The sequence below is a fragment of the Plecotus auritus genome (assembly GCF_963455305.1).
Source record: "Plecotus auritus genome assembly, chromosome: 1".
Lineage (NCBI taxonomy): Eukaryota > Metazoa > Chordata > Mammalia > Chiroptera > Vespertilionidae > Plecotus > Plecotus auritus.
In genome coordinates this window covers 47121504-47146507 of record NC_137770.1, presented here as the reverse complement: position 1 = coordinate 47146507, position 25004 = coordinate 47121504, and the positions used below count along the sequence as shown (strand labels likewise).

The 25004-nt window shown below is 49.2% G+C and overlaps 1 protein-coding gene across 1 annotated transcript in view; it reads left to right on the top strand.

Moving 5' to 3' along the window:
- The window catches only part of CORO2B (coronin 2B), a 131364-nt gene that overhangs the window by 66790 nt on the left and 39570 nt on the right, over positions 1-25004 (top strand). The window contains exon 2 of the mRNA XM_080644079.1: positions 58-258. Coding sequence (XP_080500205.1) covers positions 58-258 — 201 coding nt within the window. The remainder of the gene's footprint in view (positions 1-57; positions 259-25004) is intronic.

Below are 25004 nucleotides of genomic sequence, written 5' to 3'. Positions count from 1 at the left end.
TCTGGCCAAGGGCCTTCGGGAAGCAGCCTGACCCTTGTCTCTCCTGGCCCCTCACAGATGTCCTGGCGTCCGCAATACCGAAGCTCCAAGTTCCGGAACGTGTATGGGAAGGTGGCCAACCGGGAGCACTGCTTCGATGGGATCCCCATCACCAAGAATGTGCACGATAACCACTTTTGTGCCGTCAACGCCCGCTTCCTGGCCATCGTCACCGAGAGCGCGGGAGGAGGGTCCTTCCTCGTCATCCCCCTGGAGCAGGTAGGTGCCCGGCTGCAGCCCAGGGCAGAGGGCTTCTGGTCACTGTTGGGCGGCTGCCCCTATTTCTCTCTGCACCCCACTCCCTGCAACCACCTTTTACTTCCTCATCACGTGTCCAGTGTCTGTGCCTTCCCAGTTTTCCTGCGATTCACCAGAACAATTGCAGGCTGGCGTCCCAGAGACCTGAGGTCTGTTCCCAGAACTTCCCCAAAGGTGTGCACGTGGACAAGTCCCTTTCCTTGGGCTGCTTGAGGTTCTCATTAAACGGAGGGATTGGACCATCTGATCTCTAAGAGTAGGTCCAGCCCTACCATTCTGTGTCCTGGATTTGGAGCTGGGAGGGAGACTCAGCCATGGGCACACTGGGCGTCTACAAAAAACGGCAAACTGAGAAAACGAACAAAACCATGGTGAGCTCTCCACTGAGAGACGCTGTCATTTCCCTTCTCCCTCACCCCCCAACTTCCAGCTACAGGTTTCCCCCTCTGTGGCTGCCTTCGTGAATATAGCTAATTCATCAGCAAAGCCTACATTGTGAAGCTCTGCCATCCAGGCAGAGGCCCCAGAGGCCCCAGGGGAGGTCACATGCCTCAGGAAAAGTGCTCGCTGTCAGTCCTGCTTGTTTCTGGCTGAGCGCTCCCTTCCCGGCCTGACTCATCTCCACTCCCACCCTCACCAAACTGCTCAGGGGAGGAGGGCCATGAGGAACCTTGGTTCTTGCAATCCACGTCAGCTGCTGGGGGAGGCCGGCTCTTTGCAGCCTCTCCTACCCACGGTGGGGGAGCACGGATCTGGGAGAGACGGGCCAGATCCTCCCTTCCTCCAAAGGGGGCAGCTGCAGTGACTGAGGACAGAGCCCCAGGCACGGACGGGTCCGAGGGGCAATGGACTTGGTCTGGGTTCTAGTTGGGCTCTGCCACTTGCCGGCCATATGACTGACCTCGGGTGTCACTTAACCTCTCTGCACTTTATTTTTCTATAATGGTACAATGGGGATCCTAAATTCTCCTCCACCTACACCCGAGATGTTGGCATGGAGTGGGATACTGGACATGAAAACTTGTGAACCACACGACACGTTTAAGATGTTTTGCTGCTTTCTTGGCAGAATCATCAGCTCAGTTCCTCAACTTTGCAGATGTCCTCAGTGGCTCTAACACATTCTAAAGGGCTCTGAAATGTAGCTTGCCTCTCATCCCAAACCAGATTGGCTCAGGTATCTGTCTCCCTCAGAGACTAGCTCAGCCCCCGTCTGCAGGTCCCCAGCGACATTCATATGGGGGCTCAAGCGCATTGCTGGCCCCCGGCCATACTTCACTTGATGGCTTGCAAAGGTCAACAGTCAGTGCCTCACATTATAACAAAACGTTATTTCCAGGTGGACTGAACGTTTAAAGAAAAGGAAAAGCTGCAAGTATGTTGGAGGAAAATGGAGAGCATTTTAAATATCATACAATGAGGAAAGACTCTCTAAGGCAAGACAAGAATCCCCAAGGCATAAAGGAAATGATGAATAGAGTAGAATAATTTTTTTAAAAAAGGTAAAGTTTCCGTACTACAATGATTCAAGCAAGCAGAATTAGAGACAAATTTCACAACTGAGTACAATAGTTAAAATATATAACAGACAAAACATTCGTGTCCAGAATATATAAGGGTTCCAGAGAAATCAATAAGAAAAAAGAGCCTAATAGAAAATGGGTGGAGAATATGAGTAAGCAATTCTCAGAAGATAAAATATACCTTTTAACCTACTAAGTAGGACAATATTTAAAAGAGCAGTCGTCTTGGGTATTGCCAGAGTTGTGAGAGAGCAGGCACTCAAGTGCACTCTTAGTGTATGACATGGTAAGAGGTAAATAAAAACGACTCGGCAACACGAATTAACATTTAAAGGCATACGTCACTGGTCCAGCAGTTCCACTTTTAGGAATCCATCCCTCAGAAATATTCCCCAGTAATGTTTGTAGCATTTTTTAGTACTTGACTTTTTTTTTTTTTAAAAGCACCAACTTTTTATTATTTCCAACAAAAATAAAATTCCTCTCTCAAATTGCATAAAAATTTCTAAATTCTTCCGCAACATTTCTGGTAATAGCACCGCAGTTTTATACTGTCAGTAGCACTGGTCTATCATATGATCAGATTTTGTAAACTCTCTATGAACAGCTGAAAAGAAAGTACTCTTTACAGACTATTTCCTTCTCTATAGAAATATACAAGGTATCTGTACACGTACATATATGGTCCATTCACACATAGCTTTCAACTTTATTTGTTCACATTCTCTGATACCTTTTGTGTAATTTGATTAATAGTGAGCTGAGAGTGCTGGCTCATGCCAGTTGGGGTCTGTTGTTTTCTCTCCTTTCATGAACTTTTCACCTTAGGAAGTACTCCGTGATCTGTGCAGCACTTTTATAATAGTGAAAAATGGAGACAACCTGCAGGTCCGTCCATAAGGAAATGAGTGAACAGATCAGGGGTCACACAGAAGGACACCATGCAGTCATCGAAACTGATGCTGTAGGACAGTGCTTCTCAAGTGTTCAGCCTCGGAATCACCCAACTCTAAAAAATTATTGCTTCTGCTTATAGGGGCTCTATGTCTATCAATATTTAGCATATCTATATATATAAAAAGCCAATGACTGTAATGGCCATAACAACCAATCGCTATGACGCCCACTGTGGCCAGCAAACCGGCCCAATTGGGGTGGGGTCGGCCGCCCAACATCGCAGCCACTCCCCACTGCAGACCTGCCCCTGATTGAACTCTTCCACCCCAATCAAGAGCAGGCAAATGTTCCCTCCCTTACCCGCCCCATCCCCGCCAGCCCCACCCCCATCAGCCAGCCCCACCAGGATAGGCCCGCAGCCCCTCCCCCCGGCCACCCCTGATGGCACCCCCCAACCCCAATAGGGGATGGGAATGGCCAGCCAACATCCTGCAGCCCCTCCCCCTGGCCAACCCCACCACTGATCGCCTTCCCCACCCCAATAGAGGGTGGGGCCGGCTGGCCAATCTCCTGAAGCCCCTCCCCCTGCCCAGCCCCACCCCAGATCGGCCCCCCAACCCCGATCAGGGGCACCCACCTATGGCCCCTCCCCCAGGCCACTGGCCCCCAATCAGCACCCCCCACTCCATTCAGGGGCAGGGATGGCTGGCCCACCGCCCACAGCCCCTCCCCATGGCCAGCCCCCCCTCCAATTGGCCCCCCAACCCCAACCAGGGGCGAGGCCCACCGTCCAATCTCCCCTTCTCCCTGCCAGTCCCTTCCCCCAGCTGGCCTGGTTCTGATCAGGCCCCGATCAGGGCAGGCCAGCCGGCCAACCTCCTGTCATCTCCTCCTCCCGACAGGCCCAGCCCTGATCCGCCCCAAGTGGGGCCGGGCTGGCTAGACCCCACCCGTGCATGAATTCATGCACTGGAACTCTAGTTTAAAATAAAAACAAAGGAACTTCAAAAATATGTATGTTAATTTACTTAACAACAATAAAACATTTCATGCTCTCCAAAAAAACACATGTCTTTATGAGGAAAATATATTTTCCAAAACAAACAAAATTAATGAGAAGAATGGCATTATTTTACATGTTTGCAAATCTCTTAATTAGTCTAAGAGACAAGCGGGATTTGCGTATGCACTTCTGCATTCACCTGTTGTGACATCACACATCACGCAGCCTCTGGAAGACCCTCTGTGCACTCCTGAGAGCAGAGTGAAAAGGCAGCTCATGTCCTGCAGGTAGTTTTAAGCCAGCAGATGCCCTGAAAAGTCCTGGCGATCCCAGAGGCCCCGGACCATATTTTGAGAACCACGGGTGCAGGAGGATATTTAATGAGAGAAAACTTGTTTTAAGTGAAAACAAAACAAAACATAATAAAATGCTTAAAATATCCCATTTAAAAGTATCTATGTATCCATCTACCGGTCTGAAAAAGACTGGGAGAATATACACCTAATATTGAAAGTAGCTATCTTTGTGTATTGGGAGCATGGGTGCTCTTTTATTGTCTTTGTTTTCCGTAACAATATTATCTAAATTTGTCTTAGATGAACACTTAATGTTTTGTACTTTGGGGGAGGGGGATCTAATAAAAGCAGTTTGCTGATGTGAAGAGGGAGCCCCCGACGTTTCAGGGGCCACACAGCCCAAAGCTGGCTCCTGTTCAGCATTCCGTTATGTATGTTGGAAATGTTTTCTCCCAGAGTAACATTTGCTGGAGAAAATGCAAACTTAATCCATAGTGAGGGCATGGGGTGGGGGTGGGGTGATGGATGGCTGGGAGGATGAGGCAGCTTCTAGATCTGAGTGGTTCATTTCGTTTGAGCCAGAACCCCAGCTTCTGTGGAGCAGGGTCCCACCCCCAAAGAGGGGCTGCTTGGGAATCAAGGCCAACTCCCCTTCCCCTGCTGCCTGGACCAAGGCTGTCAGTCTCCTGCCTCCTGTGGTCGGAGCTGGGCCTGCAGGCAAGCGCCTGGCTGCTGGGCGTGGGGAGGCAGGGCTAATAAACAACAACAGCAATAATGCTGAGTTCAGAAACATCTCATTATCTCAGCAGAGATGAGCTGTTTCACGCTGGTCGATTTTCTGGGAAGAACGTTGTATTATGTTAGCTCCAGGTTTTCCCCCTCAGTTTGATAGAAATCCCTCTAAAAAACCAGTTTCCTGTGCTATTCAATACAAACACAGAAGAGGTGTGGGCCGTTTCTTGATGAACCCTAATCATTGCTTGCAGCGTTAACGAGGAGCTGTGAACTCATGTGGCACATTGTCCCTCCCCGCATTGTCCCTATAATGGCTCCAGACTGTTGTCCTGAGCAACCAAAAGGCCATAGAACATTGTCTGTTGTTGTCGATCTTTTCCGAATCCTTTTCCTTCTACTGTCAGTGTCCTTCTCATTCCTTCCTTGCTTCTCTAGATGTTGGGGCCAGATGAGACCAGTATGAGCCGGGGACCCCCAAATTCCTGAGCCTTCGGAGAGAGGCTCCCACTCCTTCAGGAAGTGTTTCTCCCTTTGTTCCATGTCCCTCGAAGCCAGTTGGCCTGAGAGTTCAATATTTGTGAGTAAAAACTGCTCTCCAGGGTAGGAAGCCCAGGACACAGCAATCCCAGACAACGATGATGCCTTGCCATTGTACAGCACTCAGGTCCACCAAACTCTGTCTTCATCAATCCTCCCAGGTGGTAGGTAGAACCATCCCCATTTTACAGGTGGGGAAACTGAGGCTACAGAGATGGACATGCAGTTGGTCAGTGCAGGAGCTGGCCCTGAAATCAGCTCTCTTGTTTCAGAACCCACGGCCCATATCGCTGGTGAAGAAGTTCTGGCTGGCAGAGCTTGGAGCAGTGGGTTTGTCCTCCCGGGCTCTTGTTCAGGCTGCTGTTGTGAGGGCCAGAGCCTGGTTTTCCCTCGTTAGCATTCAGCCGCCAGCTCTCTCCTCTCTGGAGTGGAATGTTAAGCTGCAGATGGGGGAGCAATCAGCACCCAGACTGCCTGGCACAGCTGGAGGGGCCTTATGAATATTCCAGAGACCAGGCACTGTGCCCAGGCCTGATTAACCACTTGGGCCTCCCCAGGTGCACCACCCCTTTCCGCCACACTCTACCAGGGCTGCCCGGTCCAGGCCCAAGAAGCCCAAAGCTGGAAGCACAGCCTTGCATGCCCAAGCTCCACCACCCAAGAGGACTGCCGAAGACAGCTCCCTGGTCCCCTACCTGGCACCTGCTCGGAGAGAAAGAAGCCTGGCTTGCACGTCAGGAGTCTGGGTTCTCCCAGCGGTCCTCAGCCGTGGCTGTAGAATCACCTAGGGAGCTGTTGAGGGCCCAATACATCTCACCTCAGTCCCATGATGGAAGTACAGTTACTCTCCCCATTTTACAGATGAAGAAACAGAGATTTGGAGAAGTCAAATCTCCATGGCACACAGATGGCAGAATTTCAACCCAGGGCTCTCCCGCCTGCCGCCTTACAGAGTGAGGGAGAGGCATGTCTACAGATGTGCCTTGTGTTACTGTTATGTCTCCAAGGATTTCCTTGAACGTTAATTCCACCAATGAGCCCCTCTGATGTGCCGATGCCACATGTGTCCTCTCTGCTGGAAGCCAGGAGAGCAGGCATTTCCTAGGCACTAGGGGACACTTCCTCTCTGAAGGACTGACGCAGCAATTTCAGTTGGCAAGGAGTGGTGGAGACGGGTGTCCTGGAGTAGGGGACCAGACAAGAGAGCATCATTCCTTTAGTCCTGGGACTTGGACTGGGCACTTGGCACATGCCAGGCACTGAGGACCCAAGCAACATCAGGCCTGGTCTTAGAGGCCCAGGGGCATCCCACTGGCAGGCAGGCCAGGCAGGTGGGAATTCCCTGAGAAGGTCCTGTCCCACGTTCAGTAACTCCATGGTGTGTAGAGGGAGCTATCGAACGTGTCCATCTTAATGCTCCTGCCAGCAGCCTGAAGGGTGGGGCATTATTACCTTCTTCAGAAACGGGAGTCCCTGGTGAACTTATGCTCAGATTTAGCTGCATATAATGAAAATAGCCCAATCCTGGGATTGGGTGCTGGGCTTGGTCTCCAGGTGAGGGTCACTCCTACCCCCTGTGTAAGCCCTGTGGCCTCTGCCCACCCCGTGCCTGCTCAGTCTCTACCTGGTGGCAGAACATTTCCTCCTCAGTCTTGGGGCTGAGGTGCTGCATCCTCTTCCCCCAATCCAATTGGTATGACCTCCTCTTGCTTAGTCTCCTGTGCCTGGTGTCCACAGGTGGGAGGCCTAACCAGGGCTGGGCAGTTGCTCCCGGTCTCCATGGCGCTGCAGGGGTGGGTGTTGGAGGTGGGCTTGGGCAGGAATGGTATCAAAAATCCACAAGCATCTCCGGGGGGAGATCAGAGCCCTGGAGCAGGAAAGTTAGTGAGGAAGTCAGGCTCTAAGAGCAGAGAGACCTTGCCTTGCCGTGTAGTTGCTGTGTGACCTCAGGTGAGTCACTAAACCTTCCTATGCCCTACTTTTTTCTTTTGCAAAATGATGGGGTTGGACCACATGATCTCTAGAGTTCAATTTAGTGCTCACATCCTGTTCCCTTTTAGTCAAATATGACCTCACCAGTGTGCTGGGAGGTACTGTGCAGAATACAAGACTGGCTGCTTCTCATCCCTCAAGGCCCAACTCAAATGGGGTCAGTTCCACGTCACTTTCCACATCCCAGCACCTGTCCGGAGGCATTTTGATCCATTGTTGTTAGAGTACTTTTTATATCCTTCCTTATGTTCTTAGGTGCTAGTCCATCCATCTACCCACCCATCCACCCACTCATCCACCCACCTATCTATCCACCCACCCATCCACCCACCCTCTCCCATCCATCCATCCACCTACCCACCCACCCTCCCATCTATTCCTCCATCCAATTTATTCACCCACCCAGCCACCCACCCAACAAATGTATATTGAGCACCTACTATGTTCTAATCACAGCTCCAGGGCCCGAGATGCAGCAGTAAACGAGACCAAGTCCCTGTGGGCATGCAGTTCATGGTCCAGTTGGCCACCTTGATTGGACTGAGTGCCCCAGAGAGTGGGGAACATGTCGGATTTGTACAGGGCATACAGTAGGTGCTCAGCAAGGAGGCCTTGTGCTGGCATGAGGCCAGGTCCCAGAGGCACTGTGCCCCATCTCCCCACCTGGGGTTTTCCCTTTGCCAGTCCTGGGATCCCCTCCCCACCAGGCCCCAGGGACAATGTGGTACCCTGCAGGGGCTTCCCAGACTGCAAGCGGGGGGGGGGGGGGGGGGCGGGGAGCTGCATGCTCCCCTTCACGTCCTCAGAACAGTACTTCCCCACCCAGCTGCTCTCTCTCTGGAATGGACCCCAGTAATTGACAAACCAGCAAGCTCTCTCTATGACTCACAGTATGTTTGAGGCCTAAGATTAAAAAGGGGGTGGAGGGAAAGTACCCAGCTCAGTGCTGAAAACTGTGATAAAATCAGACTTTTTTTTTGCTCATCCAAAGCCTTTGCTTCCATTACAGATTTCTCTCCCTCCCCATCACTCCCCACAATCAGCTTGGAGCTCCTCAGTCCTTCTCAGCCCCATAAAAATAGCCCCAAATCTTCCCACTGCTCCCCTCTATGGATATGTCTCCCCCCTCTCCTGGGGGAATTCAGGGAGCCTTTTCCAAATTCATTTTTCTGATCTTTCCTCAATGGTTCTTTGTTCTTCAAGCTGCCTTCTGCTTGCTGTGATTTGCATCTCAAAGGCTGTGACAGCCCAAATGTACAGTAAGTGACTTTGGGAAAGGGGGAGAGAGAGAAGTCGCAACTTTATGCCATTTGTCTGAGGCCCGAGATTGACAGCCTTGCTTTGTGCTTTCCCTTTTTTGGAAGAATGACTGCTTGCTTTTGAGAAAAGTGAAGGCAAGGCCTTCAGCAGCAGGGAAAACGTGGCTTCCTTACTTTATTTCAAGGTTATGGGGTGAGGTGTTATCTGGATTTGAGGTCCAGGGAGGGACCAGCGCCGCAGCCTGGCTGGTGGGTATGCTGGGAGGTCAAGGAATCCACCCCTCTGCCTCGGGCCAGGGCCTCCACTCGCTGCTCCTTAGTGTCACTCCTTTGATTCCCTGCAGAGCCAGGGAGGCCGGAAAACTAGGGCTGGGTCACTAGGACTCTGTGAACTCGGGCTGTGGGCCCTGACTCTGCCCATGGCACTGGCCTGGACCCAAACCAATTTGGCAGTTAGCTTGGTCTGCTCTCCATTTTCTTCTGAGGCCTGGAGCCTCCCTCACGTTAGCTGTGAACCCCTGGGCATGGGACCTCTCTGTGCCTCACTCTCTCTGTTTCTAAAGTAACAGTGGTACCTGTTTCTTAGGAGGCCGAGATGATTAAATACGGTGCGTGCTCAGTCAGTAGGAGCTACGTGATACCAACAGCTTTCCCCATCCCCGCTTTCTTGTCCACAAAGGCCCAGAAACAGCCTGTGGGCTTCCCAGCCTCCAGCCAGCAAGGGGAGGCTTCTTTTTGGCCTTCTTACTACTGTCTCCATTGCCTGGTGCCGCCCATGAGCTTCCCAGCAGTGAGCCCACCCTGCCCACAGGGGAAGGCACCCACAGCCGAGTCATTTGTGCTAAAAAGCAAGTGGGGATGGTGGTCAGTGTATCCCCAGGAGCATGACTGATGGGACCGTACCAGGCTGAGTCCTGGAGGAAAGAGGATTTGGAGGGGGAGGGCTGGACCCGCTTTGCTGCTGGATCCTGCACCGCCGAGGCAGCCTGCTTGCTTATCTGGCCTGTCAGCCAGGGTTAAATGAGATAAAGCATGGAAAGTTTTACCCGAGTGTTTGGTATACAGCAAGTGCTCAATAAAAGCAATAATGCTTTTATTTCTATTACTAGTGACCCGGTGCATGAAATTCGTGCACATTAAAGGGGGATTAATTAGAGGAAATAATTTAATATTGCTATTTGCCCTTTCACTATAATAGAAGTGTCAGAGATGAAAGAAAATTAGTAAAATGTGTATGAAAACCTTCCTCCTGTCAGAGTCTGGGGCTCACCATGGGACCCAGAGTCATGTCCCCGCCCATCCACATGCACCTCAAAATCGCGTGAGACCGAGACCCAGCCGGGCCCCCCCATTGGGCGAGATCCAGACCCAGCCAGTCCCACCCTTGTCAAGCCCTGCCGGGCAGGGGGCATAGCCTCAGGTCCCCTGGCCCAGCCCCAGGACAGGGGGCATGGCCTGAGGTCCCCCAGCCCAGACTGGGGTAAGGGGCATGCCTTAAGGTCCTCGGTCAAGCCCTGCCAGGTGGGGGACATGGCCTGAGATCCCCTTTCAAGCCCCACTGGGTGGGGGGCATGGCCTGAGGTCCCCCGTCAAGCCCCACCAGGTGGGGGGGGCACAGCCTCAGGTCCCCCGGCTCAGCACCAAGAGGGGGGCGCAGCCTCAGGTCCCCCATCAAGCCCCACTGGGTGGGGATGCGGCCTGAGTTCCCCAGACCCAGCACTGAGGGTGCACCTTGAGGTCCCCCATCAAGCCCCGCTGGGTGGGGGGCATGGCCTGAGGTCCCCTGTCAAGCCCTACCTGGTGGGGGGCACAGCCTGAAGTCCTCTAGTCCAGCACCAGGATGGGAAGTGCACCTTGAGGTTCCCTGTCAAGCCCTGCTGGGTGGAGGGCATGGCCTGAGGTCCCCTGTCAAGCCCTGCTGGGTGGGGGACACGGCCTGAGGTCCCCTGTCAAGCCCCACAGGGGTGGAGGAGGGCATACATAGCCTCAGGTCCCTGCTGATTGCGTGTTAAGGCTCCTTATGGGAACTTGGCCTCAGCCGTGGGTGCAGCCATCTTTGCGATGGAGTGATGGTCAATTAGCATATTCCCTCTTTATTAGATAGGATTATAGCTACTAGAACAAGCTCCCACTTACTGGAGGGAAGAAGGTGTTGGAAGTTAGGGGCAGGAGCTTTCTGGAATCTATGTGGCTCAGAGCCAAAGCACAGGCCCGTTGTGTGGGCATGAGTTTGAGATTCTGTGCTGACCTGGCCTGAAGCTACACAATCCCCACAGTTCATGCCCACCTCCTCAGGGCCCCAGTTCCACTCTACATGGACACAATTGCCAGATCTGGAGGCTCCAGCAATCACATATTCCCATGTGGTACCCATGAGAAATCCTGGCCCCAAAAGACATGTTTATCCAAGGTTGCACAGCAGCCTGGACACCCTCGTGCCCTTCCCAGGAATCCTTGCACTCAGCCGGCACTTCTCAGAGTCCAAAAATCAGACCTACGAAGGTGTTGGTAATCATGGTGGCTTTCCTTTACAAGGGATTTGCATTCGGTTAAGGTTAAGGTGAGATTTAAGGAAACCAAACTGTTACGATCCACAGGAATGTGTTGCTAAGAGTGGAATTCCAGACTGCAGGAAGATCTGTTCCCACAGGGCAGCCAGCCTCACACCCTCAAGGGACTCGCCTGTCCCATCAGGCCTGAGGCCGCAGCTTCAGAAGCTCCCTTCTCCTGTGTCCCTGGACTCCGAACACCAGCAAAAGTGATATAGGGTACAGGGGGGTGTGGTGAGTTGGAATTAAGGTGACTGGCTTGAAATAGCATCTGAGGGGGGGGGGGGGGACTATGGGGCCCTGAGACCTTGGCCAAGACCCCTACGAATTGACCTGTCCCATGGCAGCTTCCAGAACAGTATGTGTTTGCCTTGCCTGAGAAACTGCAGGCCTGACTTAGTCCTAAGGGCAGTTGCCTTTTCAGGATGCCATTCCACATGTCCCTGACCTCAACCCCATCCCAAGGCTCTTAAAGGGCCAGGTCACCTTGATGGAGGTGGGGGTGGGGAGGTCACAGCACTCACAGCCTCTCAAAACAAGAGAGGGCTCTGTGGCATCAGCAAGGCTTGGTGCTAGCCTGTCCTACCCCCTTTGCATTCCACTCAGCTAAGACCTTGATTTCAGTTGCTAAGCAACCTAAGTCTTTAAGTGGGTTGTCCCTCAGGTAAACACCGGAGGGGGAAGGCAGGGATGGCAGTGCTTAGAACGCTGCCTTTTAGAGATGGAGACACTGAAGCCCAGAGAGGGCAAGAGACTTAGTCAAGGCTGCACAGCCAGTTCGTGCCCCATGTGTCAGACAATCAGCTGGGGCAACAAACCCTTCAGAATCCTATCGCCGCCCACCCCCCGAAAGAGAAGCTATCCCCCCTCCCACCCAAGCCGCAGCAACACCTTAGGGACGTTCCATAAGAGACTTCCATCTCCCAGACAGGGAGGCAGGCTGCCCAGTGATGGGGCACAAAGGGTCTGGTGTCGGTCAGTTTGGATTTGAATCCCAGCTCCACCATTTACTGGCCATGTGCTACTATTGTGTGCCTCAGTTTCCTCACCTGCAAGATGGGAGAAATGCTAGTCCCAACCCCAAGACTGTTCTGAGGATTCAGTGAAACGTTAAAGCATGGGAGGGTGCCCGGTACAGAGCATGCACACGGGCTCCTCACCTAGGGCACCAGTGCCTCCTCCCTCCTCCCCCTCTATCTCCCTCCACCCAACCCCCATCACTTCTTTATGTGGAGGGAGTTCAGCCTCAGTCTTAGTCTTATGAGGTTACAGATACAGTGTAAAAGTTTTCAAGCTTTAGTGTCTAACACTGGATCACTTTGTCCAAATGAGACAGGTCCTTAACTTTGGAGGGGTGCATAGGCCACTTGGGCTGTCTGGAAAAGCCCACGGACTTCTTCCCAGAGTAAAGTTTTTAAGGCCATAAAATAGAATAAATAAGATAACAAAGGAACCAATTCTATTGAAATAGAGTTATCAAAATGCATACCAGAATTATAATATAGTAGTATATGTGCCTTTATATTAATATACTAGAGGCCCAGTGCATGAAAATTCATGCACTGGAGGGGGGTCCCTCAGCCCAGCCTGCCCCTTCTACAGTCCGGGAGCCCTCAGGGGTGGGAGACGACCCAGCGATCAGGGGAAGGCGACACCCCATCACACCTCTGCTGCTGCCACTGCCGGCAGTGCAAGCCTTGGCCAGCCCTGGTTACTTAAGCCTCGGGCGGCCCTGGGTCGCTGGACAACCGCCATCCGAAGCTTGCCTGCACCTTGGGCTGCCCCTGGGAGGCTGGGCAGCCACCATCCAAGGCTTGCCTGCGCCTTGGGCTGCCCCTGGGTGGCTGGGGGGCTGAGGGGACTGGGGACTCCGGAGGCAGGCGCACAGAGTGGCCAGGCCCACCTAGGGGTGGGCCTGGCCTTGCTGTGTGCCTGCCACCCCAACGGGGCTGAGGGGACTGGGCGCTGCCATCTTGTGGCTGTGGGCACCGCCATCTCTGAGGGCGTAGCAGTCAATTAGCGTATTCTTTCCTTATTGGCTGTGGGCGCCGCCATCTTTGCGACGGTGTGAGGGTCAATTAATATATTCCCTCTTTATTAGATAGGATTAAATAGCATGATCAAGCAGAGGACCTGATAAGTCCTGTACTTTCAAAGCGATGAGGAGTGTAAACAATTTTTGAGATCGTGGTACCAGGGTAATGTGATCTGAAAATGTCTGTCTTGTCTATTGATGGAAAAGTTGTAGGTTCAGCTAATCTTAATATTAAATTTTAGTTAGAGACTAGGAAAAATTTAAATGTAGTTTTTCTGTTATCTCAGCTCACAGACCTGCTAAGGGTCTGCAGGCCAGGTTAAAGACAGACCTTTGAAACATAACCAGTTAGGCTACTCTGACTTCGCAGAAGGAACATCTTTGTATAAAATCAGGACAAACAGAACTGCCCTGGCTGAAGCTCAGTGGGAAGTGGGTAATGCAACCGGCCTGAGCACCCCTCACCCTGTGGGGTGCCCCCAAATCCCAAGCTTTACTGGGAGTGAAGAAGCCCCACTTCTCTGCTTGGTTCTTTGTGACCTGGGGCAGGTCCTTTGGCTTTTCTGGGCCCAGTTTCCCCATCTGGAAGCGGTGGTGTGGGACCCGGTATCCTCTGCGGTCTTGTCCAGCTCTGATGTGCAGGGAGTTTGTGTTTCTCCTCCACCAGAGACAAAGGCCTCAGAAGCGTGGGTTGGCAGGAGCCCTGGACCAGGGAGAGGGAACAGCTGGGGCCAGGCTGGCTGGCTCCCAATTGTTCAAGGCAGGAGGAGGAGGAGATGCACGGTGCTCTCCAACGTGACAGCTGGGTGAGCCTGGCTGGGGGCCTCATCCTCGCCTGCCATCTGTGCCTCCTTCCTGCAGTCGGCCGGTGGGAGGGGGCGGATAGGGGGTGCTGATGGGGCCCAAGGCCAGACAGCAACCTGGGGCTGCCCCAGAAAAAGCCATGGAAGTGCCTGGTTGCTTACTCTTGGGTGCTTAACTCTTTCCATCCTCCCTTTTCCCACCCTGGTCTTAATTGTGTTCTGGAGAGGGGAGGATACCAGCCCTGGGACCAGTTAGGCTGCTGTGACTTTGGGCAAGTTACTTAACCTCTCTGAACTCCACTTTCCTCTTCTGTCCAATAGACATCAATCCTAAGACTGCCCCTTGGGATCAGAATGAAGTTTAAATGACACAGGGTAGATGAAGTGTCCCCAACACAATGGTGGGCACTTTGCTGCGGGCTTAGTTCTACAGGACACCCAAGAGGGCTTACCCCCAGGACACCCAAGAGGGCTTACCCCCTGGAATTGACACTGAGGCCATGATGAGACCCTGGGCAAAAGTCTGTGAAGGGCCAAAACCGGTTTGGCTCAGTGGATAGAGCGTCGGCCTGCGGACTGAGGGGTCCCGGGTTCGATTCCGGTCAAGGGCATGTACATTAGTTGCAGGCACATCCCCAGTGGGAGGTGTGCAGAGGCAGCTGATCGATGTTTCTCTCTCATCGATGTTTCTAGCTCTCTATCCCTCTTCCTTCCTCTCTGTAAAATATCAATAAAATATATTAAAAAAAAAAAAGTCTGTGAAGGGCTCTTACGCCCCCAGACACACCGGCTTTGCAGTCCACTTTCCCTTGTCCACACTTTTGCTCCAGCTCTTCCCCCTTGTGGACTGCCCTATCTCACCAATGTCCACATATGGAAAATCCTACCCATTTAGAATAACATGTTTATAAATAAGTATTTATTTCCAGATAGTAAAGCCTTCAGATGGCTTCAACTTCCAAAGCAATCAAAGAACACACAGTTAAAAGTCTGCCTTTCACATAGCTTCCAGTTACTCAATCCCTCTACCAGGAGGCAGCCAGTGTTAACAGCTTCTCAAGTGTCTTTCCTGAAATTATATATATATAATATTCCTTCATACACAAAGACAGCACACTATGCCCATTGTTCCCTCAGTGTCTTGCCTTTTTCCATGCAATTATATATCTTGGAAATCTTTCCACATTAAATACAGAAAGTTTCCTCATCCATTCTTACATGACACAGTATTCCGCTGCTTGGATGTACCATCTTTTGTTGAGCCATAGATAGAGCCTACTGATGGGCATCTAGATGATTTCCATACTTCCACTGTCACAAACGGTGCCACACAGAATAGTTAAGGACATGCCTTCTGGCACAGATCTGCAGAATAAATTCCTAAATGTTGCATTGATGGTTCAAGAGGTATGTGTTTCCTCCCAGGAAACAACACTCACACACACACACACACACACACACACACACACACACACACGAAAATTTCTTCCTGACATTGTAACAGGCAAAGATTGTTTAATAGGATGCAGAAAGCAATAATTATAAAAACAACTGATAATGGGACTTTATCAAAATAAAACCTGTTGCTCATCAAAATATACCATTAAGAAAGAGAAAAGGCAAACCATAGATATGGGAGCAATATTTGCAATGCATATAGCTGAAAAAGGACTGGTATCCATAACATATGACTGTGTTTTAAAATAGGGGGAAAAATTAGGGCAAAACTTAAATGGACATTGCATAAAAATGGATGTCCAAATGGCCAAGAAGCCTATGAAGAGGGGCCACTTCATCAAAGTAGTGCCCGTTAGCTCTAACCGGTTGGGCTCAGTGGATAGAGCGTCGGCCTGCGGACTGAAGGGTCCCAGGTTCGATTCCGGTCAAGGGCATGTACCTTGGTTGTGGGCACAACCCCAGTGGGGGGTGTGCAGGAGGCAGCTGATTGATGTTTCTCTCTCATCGATGTTTGTATCTCTATCCCTCTCCCTTCCTCTCTGTAAAAAAAATCAATAAAATATTAAAAGAAACAAAAAACAAAGTAGTCCCAGTTAGCATTTTTATTAAGACTGAGGCTGCTGAAAACCTCTTTATAGGTTTAAGGCTCATTTGCACTTCCTTTTTGTGGACTTGTTTATCTACAGGCTGTACCCATCATTACTCACTAGGAAAATGCAAACTAAATAGCATGAGTTATTCTATACACCCACCAGAATGGCCCAACTGGAAAGACCAACAATATCAAGTGTTGATAAGGATGAGGAGCAACTGGAACTCTCATACTTTGTTGGTGGAGTGTAAAATGTTACAGCCTCTTTGAAAAACTGTAATGACATGTGTAATAAAGTTAAACAGATGTCTACATTAGGACAAGCAATTCCACAAATACGTTTATAACAAAGAAAAACGGGTACATGTATCCACAAAAAAGACTTGTGTAAGAATGTTCATAGCAGCTTATGCACAAGCCATGAACTAGAAACAATCTAACATCCCTCAGCAGGATAAACAGATTGTGGAAGATTCATAAAATGGGAGAGTACTGAGCAGTAAAAAAGTAACTGTAGAGCCCTGGCCAGTTTGCTCAGAGGTTAGTGTGTCGGCCCATGGACCGAAGGGTTTGATTCCTGGTCAAAGGCATGTATCTCCATTTCAGGTTTGATCCCAGGCCCCAGGTGGGGCATGTGCGGGAGGCAACCAGTAGATTTCTCTCTCTCTCTCTCTCTCTCTCTCTCTCTCTCTCTCTCTCTCTCTCTCTCTCTCCCCCTCCCCCCTTCCTCCCTCTCTTTCACTCTCTCTAAATATCCATGAAAAAAAATGTCCTTGAGGTTTAAAAAAAAAGAAGAATAACTATAGCTACCCAAGCAGCATGATGAGTCTTTAAAACATATTGAATAGAAGCCAAACACAAAATAGTTCCTACTGTGTGATTACACTTATTCAAAGTACGAGAATAGGCAAAATTGACCTGTGGTGATGAAAGTCAGAGTAATTAATGGTTGCATTTGGTGTTGTGGGGACACTTTTAGAGTGATGGGAATGTCCTGAATCTTGATTGTGGTGATAGTTACATGCGTGTATACATGTGTAAAAACTTGATGAGCTGTACAGCTAAGATCTCTATCTTTTGTTGGAGATAAATATACCTTATTAATTTCAAACAAGGAGGGGATAATATGTGCTTTTGAAATGTTGATAGACATTGACAAAATTCATTGAGGTTGTAACAATTTACATTCTCACCAGCAAAGTATAAATGTGCCTGCTTCCTTACCCACTTGAAAATGCGGTGTTCTCATACTTTCTAAATTTTTGCTAAAATGAACCTACTTTCTCAGAGTAGGTTCAAGTAGCATTTTTATTAAAAATGAGGTTGAAATATCTTTATATGTTTAAAATGTATTTTCATTTCCTTTTTGTGTGAATTGTCTCTTCATATCCCTTATCCATTTTGGTTCTTATCATTGGTTCTTTTCTTACTGGTTTAATAAGTTCTTTGTATATTAGGGAAGTTAGCCGTTTGTTTGGGATATGACTTGCAAATACACCTTTCAAAGGGTTGTTTTTTCAATGCAGTTTTCTCCTTTTAAATGTCAATAATTCTAATTTGCCGGTCTTTCCTTTTATGGCTGCTGGATCTGGGCCATGGTTAGAAAAGCCTTCTCCATGGTTATCAAGTAGTTTTTTGACAGGCCTTCCAGTACTTTTATAATTTTGTTTTTATATTTAAATCTTTGATACCTTTTGAAATTTATCTTGAAGTAAAGTATGAGGTGTAGATTCAACTTAATTTTTTCCATCCAGTTGTCTTAATACTGCTTAAGTGAGTAATCCATCTTTCCTCCGCGGATGTGAGGTGCAGTCTTGGCCACATTCTACATTTCTGTGTGTATTTGGGTCTCTTTTTGGGCTGTCCATTCTTTTCTGCTGATCTGTATTAATGTATCAGTACCACAATGCTGTGTTATTGAGGCTTTGTAATATGTTTTAATATCAACAATGCTAAAAAATTAAAAAAAGAAAGAAAAACGAACAAAAATATCAGTAAACTACTCATCACTCATCATTATCTTTTCTCAAAGGTGAACTGCCTCTTCCTGCTTGTTTATTTTAGTATTTAAATTTAGAATCTGCTTATGTGAATACAAAAAAAATCTTATTTTTATTGGGATTATGTAAAATTCATAGACTAAATTAAAAGAGTAGACAATCTTATGATGTTGAAGCAAACTATCTATGAACATTGGTAACTTATCCTAGTCTTTTGTACCCGTTGTAGTGTGCTAAATTTTCTTCATATAGAGCTTATACCATTTTTGTTGGTATTATATATACAGTAGGGCCCATTTTCCATTATATCTTCTATTTGGTGATTGTATATTTGAAAGCCATTGGTTTCTGTAAGTTAATATTTTAGGCTGCCGTGTTACTAAATTCACAAAATTTTCAGTGTTTTCTCTCAGGTTTTCTAAGGATACTCTCTTATCATTTGCAAACAGTGATAATGTTACCTCTTTATAATGTTTATAGCTTTAGTATCCTTTTCTGATTGCATGGGATAGTTCCTCCAGGAAAGTGTTAAATAATAGTGGTATCTAATTCCTAACTTTAATGCCAATAATCAAATGTTTTTCCATTAAAAATACTTTGGGTTGAGAAAGATAGCTTTTCCCCCAACACTTTATTATAAAACTTTTCAAACATTCCTCAAATATTAAATAGCTTTGCAGTGAACACCATCTCAATTCTACCGTAACAGCTGGCTATACTTACCACTGCTGGGTGGCCCACTTGTCTGAGATGGGGTGGCTTCAGACACAGAATTCCTTGGGGACAGTCTGTGTAGCTGGCACAGGACCGGACAACAACGTGCTATGTGGTCAGGTGGTGCTCAGATGTACAGATACTGAAAGTGAGGCCCCAGGTACCTGAGTGTCCTACACACGGTGTCACATGGAGGTCACAAGTAGAGGGGCGCTGAGATTTTAGATGATGCTCAGGTGAAAGGAGGCGAAGGATGATAGCCTCTCCCACTCCCACTGTTCCAAACTTCTCCAGGACCCAAGGAAGGGGCATAGCATTTTCAAGAGACAGTCTTTCCTGGCAACTGGTGGGAATTTCCTTTCTTCCCTTCTTTCTCCATCACCTGCTCCTGGACAGCTGACCCCTCCTGGTACAGCCCCGGGCAAAGAAAAGGAAGTGGCCTGAGAAGGTGCTCCCTCCTCCCCTGGGCAGCTGGAGTGGCCAGCACAGCGGGGGCTGGGGGCTGGGGGACGAGTAAGGAAGGGGCCAAGCAGCTTTGTGTCTCTCTCCACCCTGTGGCAGAAGGGGGTCTCTGCGTTGCCATTTTTTTGTAGTCACCACCTTGAGTTAAAAAAAAAACAACAGATAATAAAGTACACAGTTTTATAATCAGGTAGATTTGGGTTCAAATCTCGGCACTGCCAGAAACCAGCTGATGCCTTGGGTGAGTTACGGCTCTCAGCTCCTCCTGTGGGTGGTGAGAGGATCCACAGTCGCAATGAGAGTGCCAGTCTGCACCTGCAGAAGGAAGGCCCGTGGCAAACGGGCATTGAGTTTCCTCTCCCAGCCTCTCCTCTCCCAAATCTCCCCTCACTGTCATGGGGCCCTCCCCTACTCTCAAAGCCCCCCAGGGCCTCTCCTCCCTTTCAGGATTAAGTCCATCCCTGCCCTGGCGCCGATGAATCTCCCATCCCTCCTTTGGGACTCACACTGCCCTCCACCCCAGCCCTGAGCCTGCCCTGGTCCTTCCCACCTCCATGCCCTTCTCCTTCATTGATCACATAGACAATTCCTGCCTATCCTTCCTGCAGAGCTCCGGGCCACCACCTCCGGGAAGCCCCCCAGAACCACCATGCTTCTTTTTTTAGTCTGCCACTAGGTTCTGCTCATACCCATGAGCAGCAGTGGTGGGCGGGGGGGACGACAGGGGACGGGGCTCAGTCTGTTTTCATACCTGCGCCTGCTACTACCCACTGGGCTTCTGAAAGCTGGGAACAGTCCCACTCATCCTATTCCCAACACCCAGGGTTCTGCCAGGATAATAGACCAGTATCTTTCCGGATGGGATAACCTTTTGAGGTTTAGAGTGGTGATGAGTCTTGGCCAAAACCCCAATCTTCCAGACTGCAGAACTTGGACCCTGGATGAGGGGGCTGATGGGTGAGGCCCTATGGACAAGACAGAGGCTTCTGGCAGATCCAGCCCAGTAGCCTGCAGCCATTTTCCCACGTGGAGCGGCTGCCTGCTGGGTGTCTGGAAGCATGTCCAGTGAGCCAGGTTTACATTGGACTTTTCTGCTCGCCCACATGCCCCTTCTCAGCCTCAGTTTGCCCATCTGTGAGATGGGAGAGTGCACTGAAGATGGGGGTAATGTGGGCCTTGCTGCACCTGCAGGAATGCAGGAAGAGCTGGTTCTTAATGTGTGGGGAGGGAGTCGCTGGGAAGGGGAGAGTTTCCACACCAGTTTGTTTGTCTGTAAAAGAGAATTGAATATGTGGCCGGACAGAGTCATGGCCTCGGGTCTTAGAATCCTGACTCAGCTACTTCCTAGCTGAGCCCTAAGTCCTTGGCTTTCTTATTTATAAACAGGAGGAAATAAATCCGCCTGGCAGTGTTGTTATGAGAACAATCACTCACACCTCTTTGTTCCCTGTCTTACTGAGAGCCCACAGCAACCCTAGGAAACAGGGGTTGCCTCATCTTACAAATGAGGAAACTGAAGCGCAGGAAAGTTAGGTAATTTACCCAAAGTCACGCAGCTTGAAAGTGATAGAACCAAAAGAAAACGGGACGGTGCTGGCCCAGAGGTTAGCAGGACCTGGCACACAGCAAGCCTCAGCCAACAGGATGGCCTGGGTCATTTGCGCCTTGAGTACACAGACTTAGCAATTTGCAGGCACAGCTTGGGGGGAGGTGTGGGGGAGGAACAGCACCAAGGGGAGCTACAGAAGATCGGAGAACCTTCTGGATCATGCAAACAATACAAACAAGATGTACAGGCAAGGTTCCTGTTCTCAGGAGCTGTGTGGGCCAGGCAAGGAGACAAACCATACACAGGGAAACAAACCAGTCATTAAGATTCTAGGTAAAATGGTCAAGAAAGACCTCTCTGAAAACTTGGATAGGAAGGAGCCAGTCATGTGCAGACCACAGGGAAGTGTCTTAGCAAGAGAGAATAGCATAAGCTAAGGACCCAGGCCAAAAAAAAAAAAAAAAAGATCAATGTCTGGGGAGCATTATGAATGAGCAGGAGAGCCGTGGGAGATGCGGTTGGAGCTTTAGGAAGGAACTAGATTACCCAGAATCCTGGAGATCACAGTAAGAAGTTTGGATTTTCACCTCGGTGCAGTGGGAAGCCATTGGAGGATTTCAAACTTAAGCGAAGCAAAGAAATACACATAATAACACATCCCTTAGGAAGCCTGAGATAGGACTTGACCTTGAGAAGCATGACACCTTGTTCACATTGGAACCAGGGCTTATTTGCATCTGGGTGGTTGAAATCTACAAGGGCATCTTTGCAACCAGCAAACGGGCAGCTCCCTAATGCGAACCGTAGCAGATCCTCTCTGGCCAGGGCAAAGTGGGTGAGGTGTGAAGAGTATGGTAGGTTTTTCTGGCCCAGTGGGTACGACGTGATCTCTGAAAGAAATTGCAGTGCTTTGCATAAATACGGAAGTCAATCGGGGCCTGCAGAGCTAACACGGGGAGCCCATTCCTGTGACTGCCCCTGACTTCTAGTGTTTCACTGCCTGGCCGCACTTTATCCAAGAGCAATGAGTGAGGCTCTCTCTGAGCTTGCTATGATTTTATGTCTCTGAGCCCCAGAAATCAGCCTGAGCTTGCTGGAGACATCATTCCAAGGGAGGTTTGGTGGCTCGACCAACTAGGAAGGGAACTGAGTAGGGAAAAAGAGGCAAAGTAGAATATTTAGAATCATTAGTTTTTGCAGATGGATCAAAAGTGAAAAGGGATAATAATACAAAGTTAATATCTCTAATATACAAAGAGCTCTTATCTATCATTCATAAAAAGAAATGAGTACCTCATATAATGAGGTCATTCACAAGCAAGGAAATGCAAATGTCCAGTAAGCAAATGAAGACATAACCAACTTTGCCAGCATCCAAGACTTGTGAATAAAATCAATGAAATCTTATTTTTCATCTAAAAATAAGGAAGTTAAAGTCATTATTATATTCTGTGCTGTCAGGAGTATAGGGAAATGGTCATTCTCTTGAGTTGCTGATGTGAATACAAATTAGTACAACCTTTTTGGAGGACAATTAAAATTTTATAACAAAAGCATATTGTAAAGTGCAGACTTGTTAACCTAGCATTTTCACTGAAAGGAATTTATCCTTTAAAACATTCACATATGGCCGGCCATTGTGGTTGAGCATCAACCTATGAACCAGGATGTCACGGTGTGATCTCCGGTCAGAGCACATGCCTGGGTTGCAGACTCGATTCCCAATGAGGGGCATGCAGGAGACCGCCGATCAATGATTCTCTCTCATCATTAATGTTTCTATCTCTCTCTCCCTCTCCATTCCTCTCTGAAATCAATAAAAATATATTTTCAAAGATTCACATATGTGTGTAAAGATTCAGCTGTGTTTACTACAGCCTTTTTAAAGTGTTGCAAATTATAAATCACATATACATCCAGAATTAGGAGATTGCATAATATACTGTGATATAGCCATACTGTGAAATACAATGCTGCTATTAAAAATGGTGATGTCAAAAATATTTAATGCCACAGGGGAAAAAACACACAAAAAACTCTCTCCTGCTGGGCATAAAATTGAGCCAATATTCACCAGGAAATAAAATCAGTCATTCCTCATCTGTATTTCCCAACTTTCCTACCTTTTTTTCTCACTACTTAAAAAAAAGTGAGGGGGAGCCTCTAAAATGTCAGGGGTTGGAGCCCACACCGGGGACCCCAGAAAGTTCACAGGTTAGGTCCACTCCTCATTGGCTGTGGACCCACCTGCTGGTGAAAGCCTCACCCACATGGCTTACCTGCTCTGTGCCTCAGTTTACTATTTCAAAATCTCAGGTGCTAAAGCTTCTCTGCCTGCCTCACAACAAACGGTAATTATATCTCTATTAGTTTTCTCCTTCTTTATAATAAATTACCCCAAAATGTAGCTGGGTAGTTCTGCTTCAGGATCTCCCATGAGGTTACAGCTGGGTTGCCCCCTGGGCCTGCAGTCATGTGATTGGGGGAACTGGGTGGCCTTAGTTCCTGACGCCTGAGCCTCTCCATAGGCTGTGTCCTCTCTGATGGCGGCCAACCTCCCCCAGTGATGATCCAAGAGAGCACGGCCTCCAGGCAGAAACAGGAGCCCTTACAGCTCTCAGAAGCCACATTCTGTTAGCATCACAGACGCCCCTGGTGGAATGTGGGAGGGGATTGCCCAGGGGGTGTGTGTGTGTACCAGGAGGTGGAGATTACGGGTCCTCTTGAAGGCTGCCTCCCACCACATCCCAGGATTAAAGTGTTTTACAGGAAGAGAGAGTGTTCTGAGGGGCAGGGGAGAGCTATGCAGCAGCTCGAAAAATTCTGACTATGCCTGACGATTTCCCGAAGCCCTGGAGAGCGTGTTGGGGGCCCTCGGCGGTCATGGGCAGGGATGGAAGGACTCTACTCCACTTGCAGCTTGGGGAAGATGTACACCAAAAATAATAGTGATTATCCCAGGAGATAATAGAACAGGATAGTAGGACAACTTGGTAATGTCCTTGGTAATGGAGGTAACCTGTGAGCAGCCCCCTCATGACAGTTGGGTCACAGGCATAAATGGAAAGTGTCAGCGAGGCCTGGGCTGAAGAGCTCGGTGGAGGTGGGTGTGAGTATGCAGCAGCCAGGAGAACCCAACCCCAAGGGAAAGGGTCTAAGAACAGGTGTAGCTTGGAGGGTGGGAACAGAGTGCCTGGGAGCCACTGTGAGTGCTGGAAACCCAAGCCAAGAGTGGGAGGTACATAGTGTCTCCTCTCCTGCTCTTCAGTGGTAACTGTGGTAACTGAAAGAGTCATCATTTGGGATGTCAAAATTGGAAGGAGCCTTAGAATTAATTTATCAGGATCCATCCCATTGTCTCATAGCTAAGAAAATAAAGATCCAAAGAAGGAAAGGGTCTTACCCAAAGTCACATAGCACGGTGGGTGGCCAACTAGGAAAGGGGACTCCAACTCCTGAGAGCTTGCAAAGCAAAAAGGGGTTGACTTTTTCTGTGTGGCCCCAGAAGCAGAGCTAAGCGCTTATGACAAGAATTACAAGAAAATGGATTTTCATCTCAATATAAAAAGGAATTTTCTAGTCAATTGAGCACTAGGAACACTCAAGCCAAGGCAGTGTGTGTCTTAGGACTCCAGCTTAGGAAGAGCTGGTGGGCCAAGTTTCCTCCCACACAGTCTACATTTCTGAATGCTGCCGAGAGCAGCGCAGCTACCGCCCTCTGCTGGTGGAATTGCAGTAGCACAGCTTCCTCTGCTTGGCCACTATGTTATCCTCTGGCAGGTCAAGGACTTCCACGTAAGAAGCAACCCTTTGGGGTCTGAGAGCTCCCTGCTGATGGCTTCAGGAAAGGGGATGGGGATATTCCCTGCAGATGTGCCAGGAAGGTAGGTGAGATCAGTGGAATGCCCCACCAGTGTCTGTAACTTGGGAGTGAAGCCAGTGAGCCACCCTCAGGTAACTGATGAATGCCCCGTGTCTTCTCAGGGTGACCTTCCTGTCCTCATCCTATGAGCAGGTCCTCTAGACCTGACAAGGTTGGAACTGGGCACTGACCTGAGTGTCCTCAAACTGGATGTGGCCCTGGGCATAGCCATCACCTACTTACTCACTGGTATCCTAGAACAAGTGCCCTCCCCTCTCTGGGCCTCCCACTGATGGTGGGGTGAGGAGCAGAGAGCTCATATGTCAGGGCTTCTCTGTAGAACAGCGTGAAGAACACCAAACTCATTGGTGCCCAATGACCTCATTAAGCAAGGTCTGAGGTTAAGAGTTTGCATTGGCCTTATCCACCTATTCTTTCTCT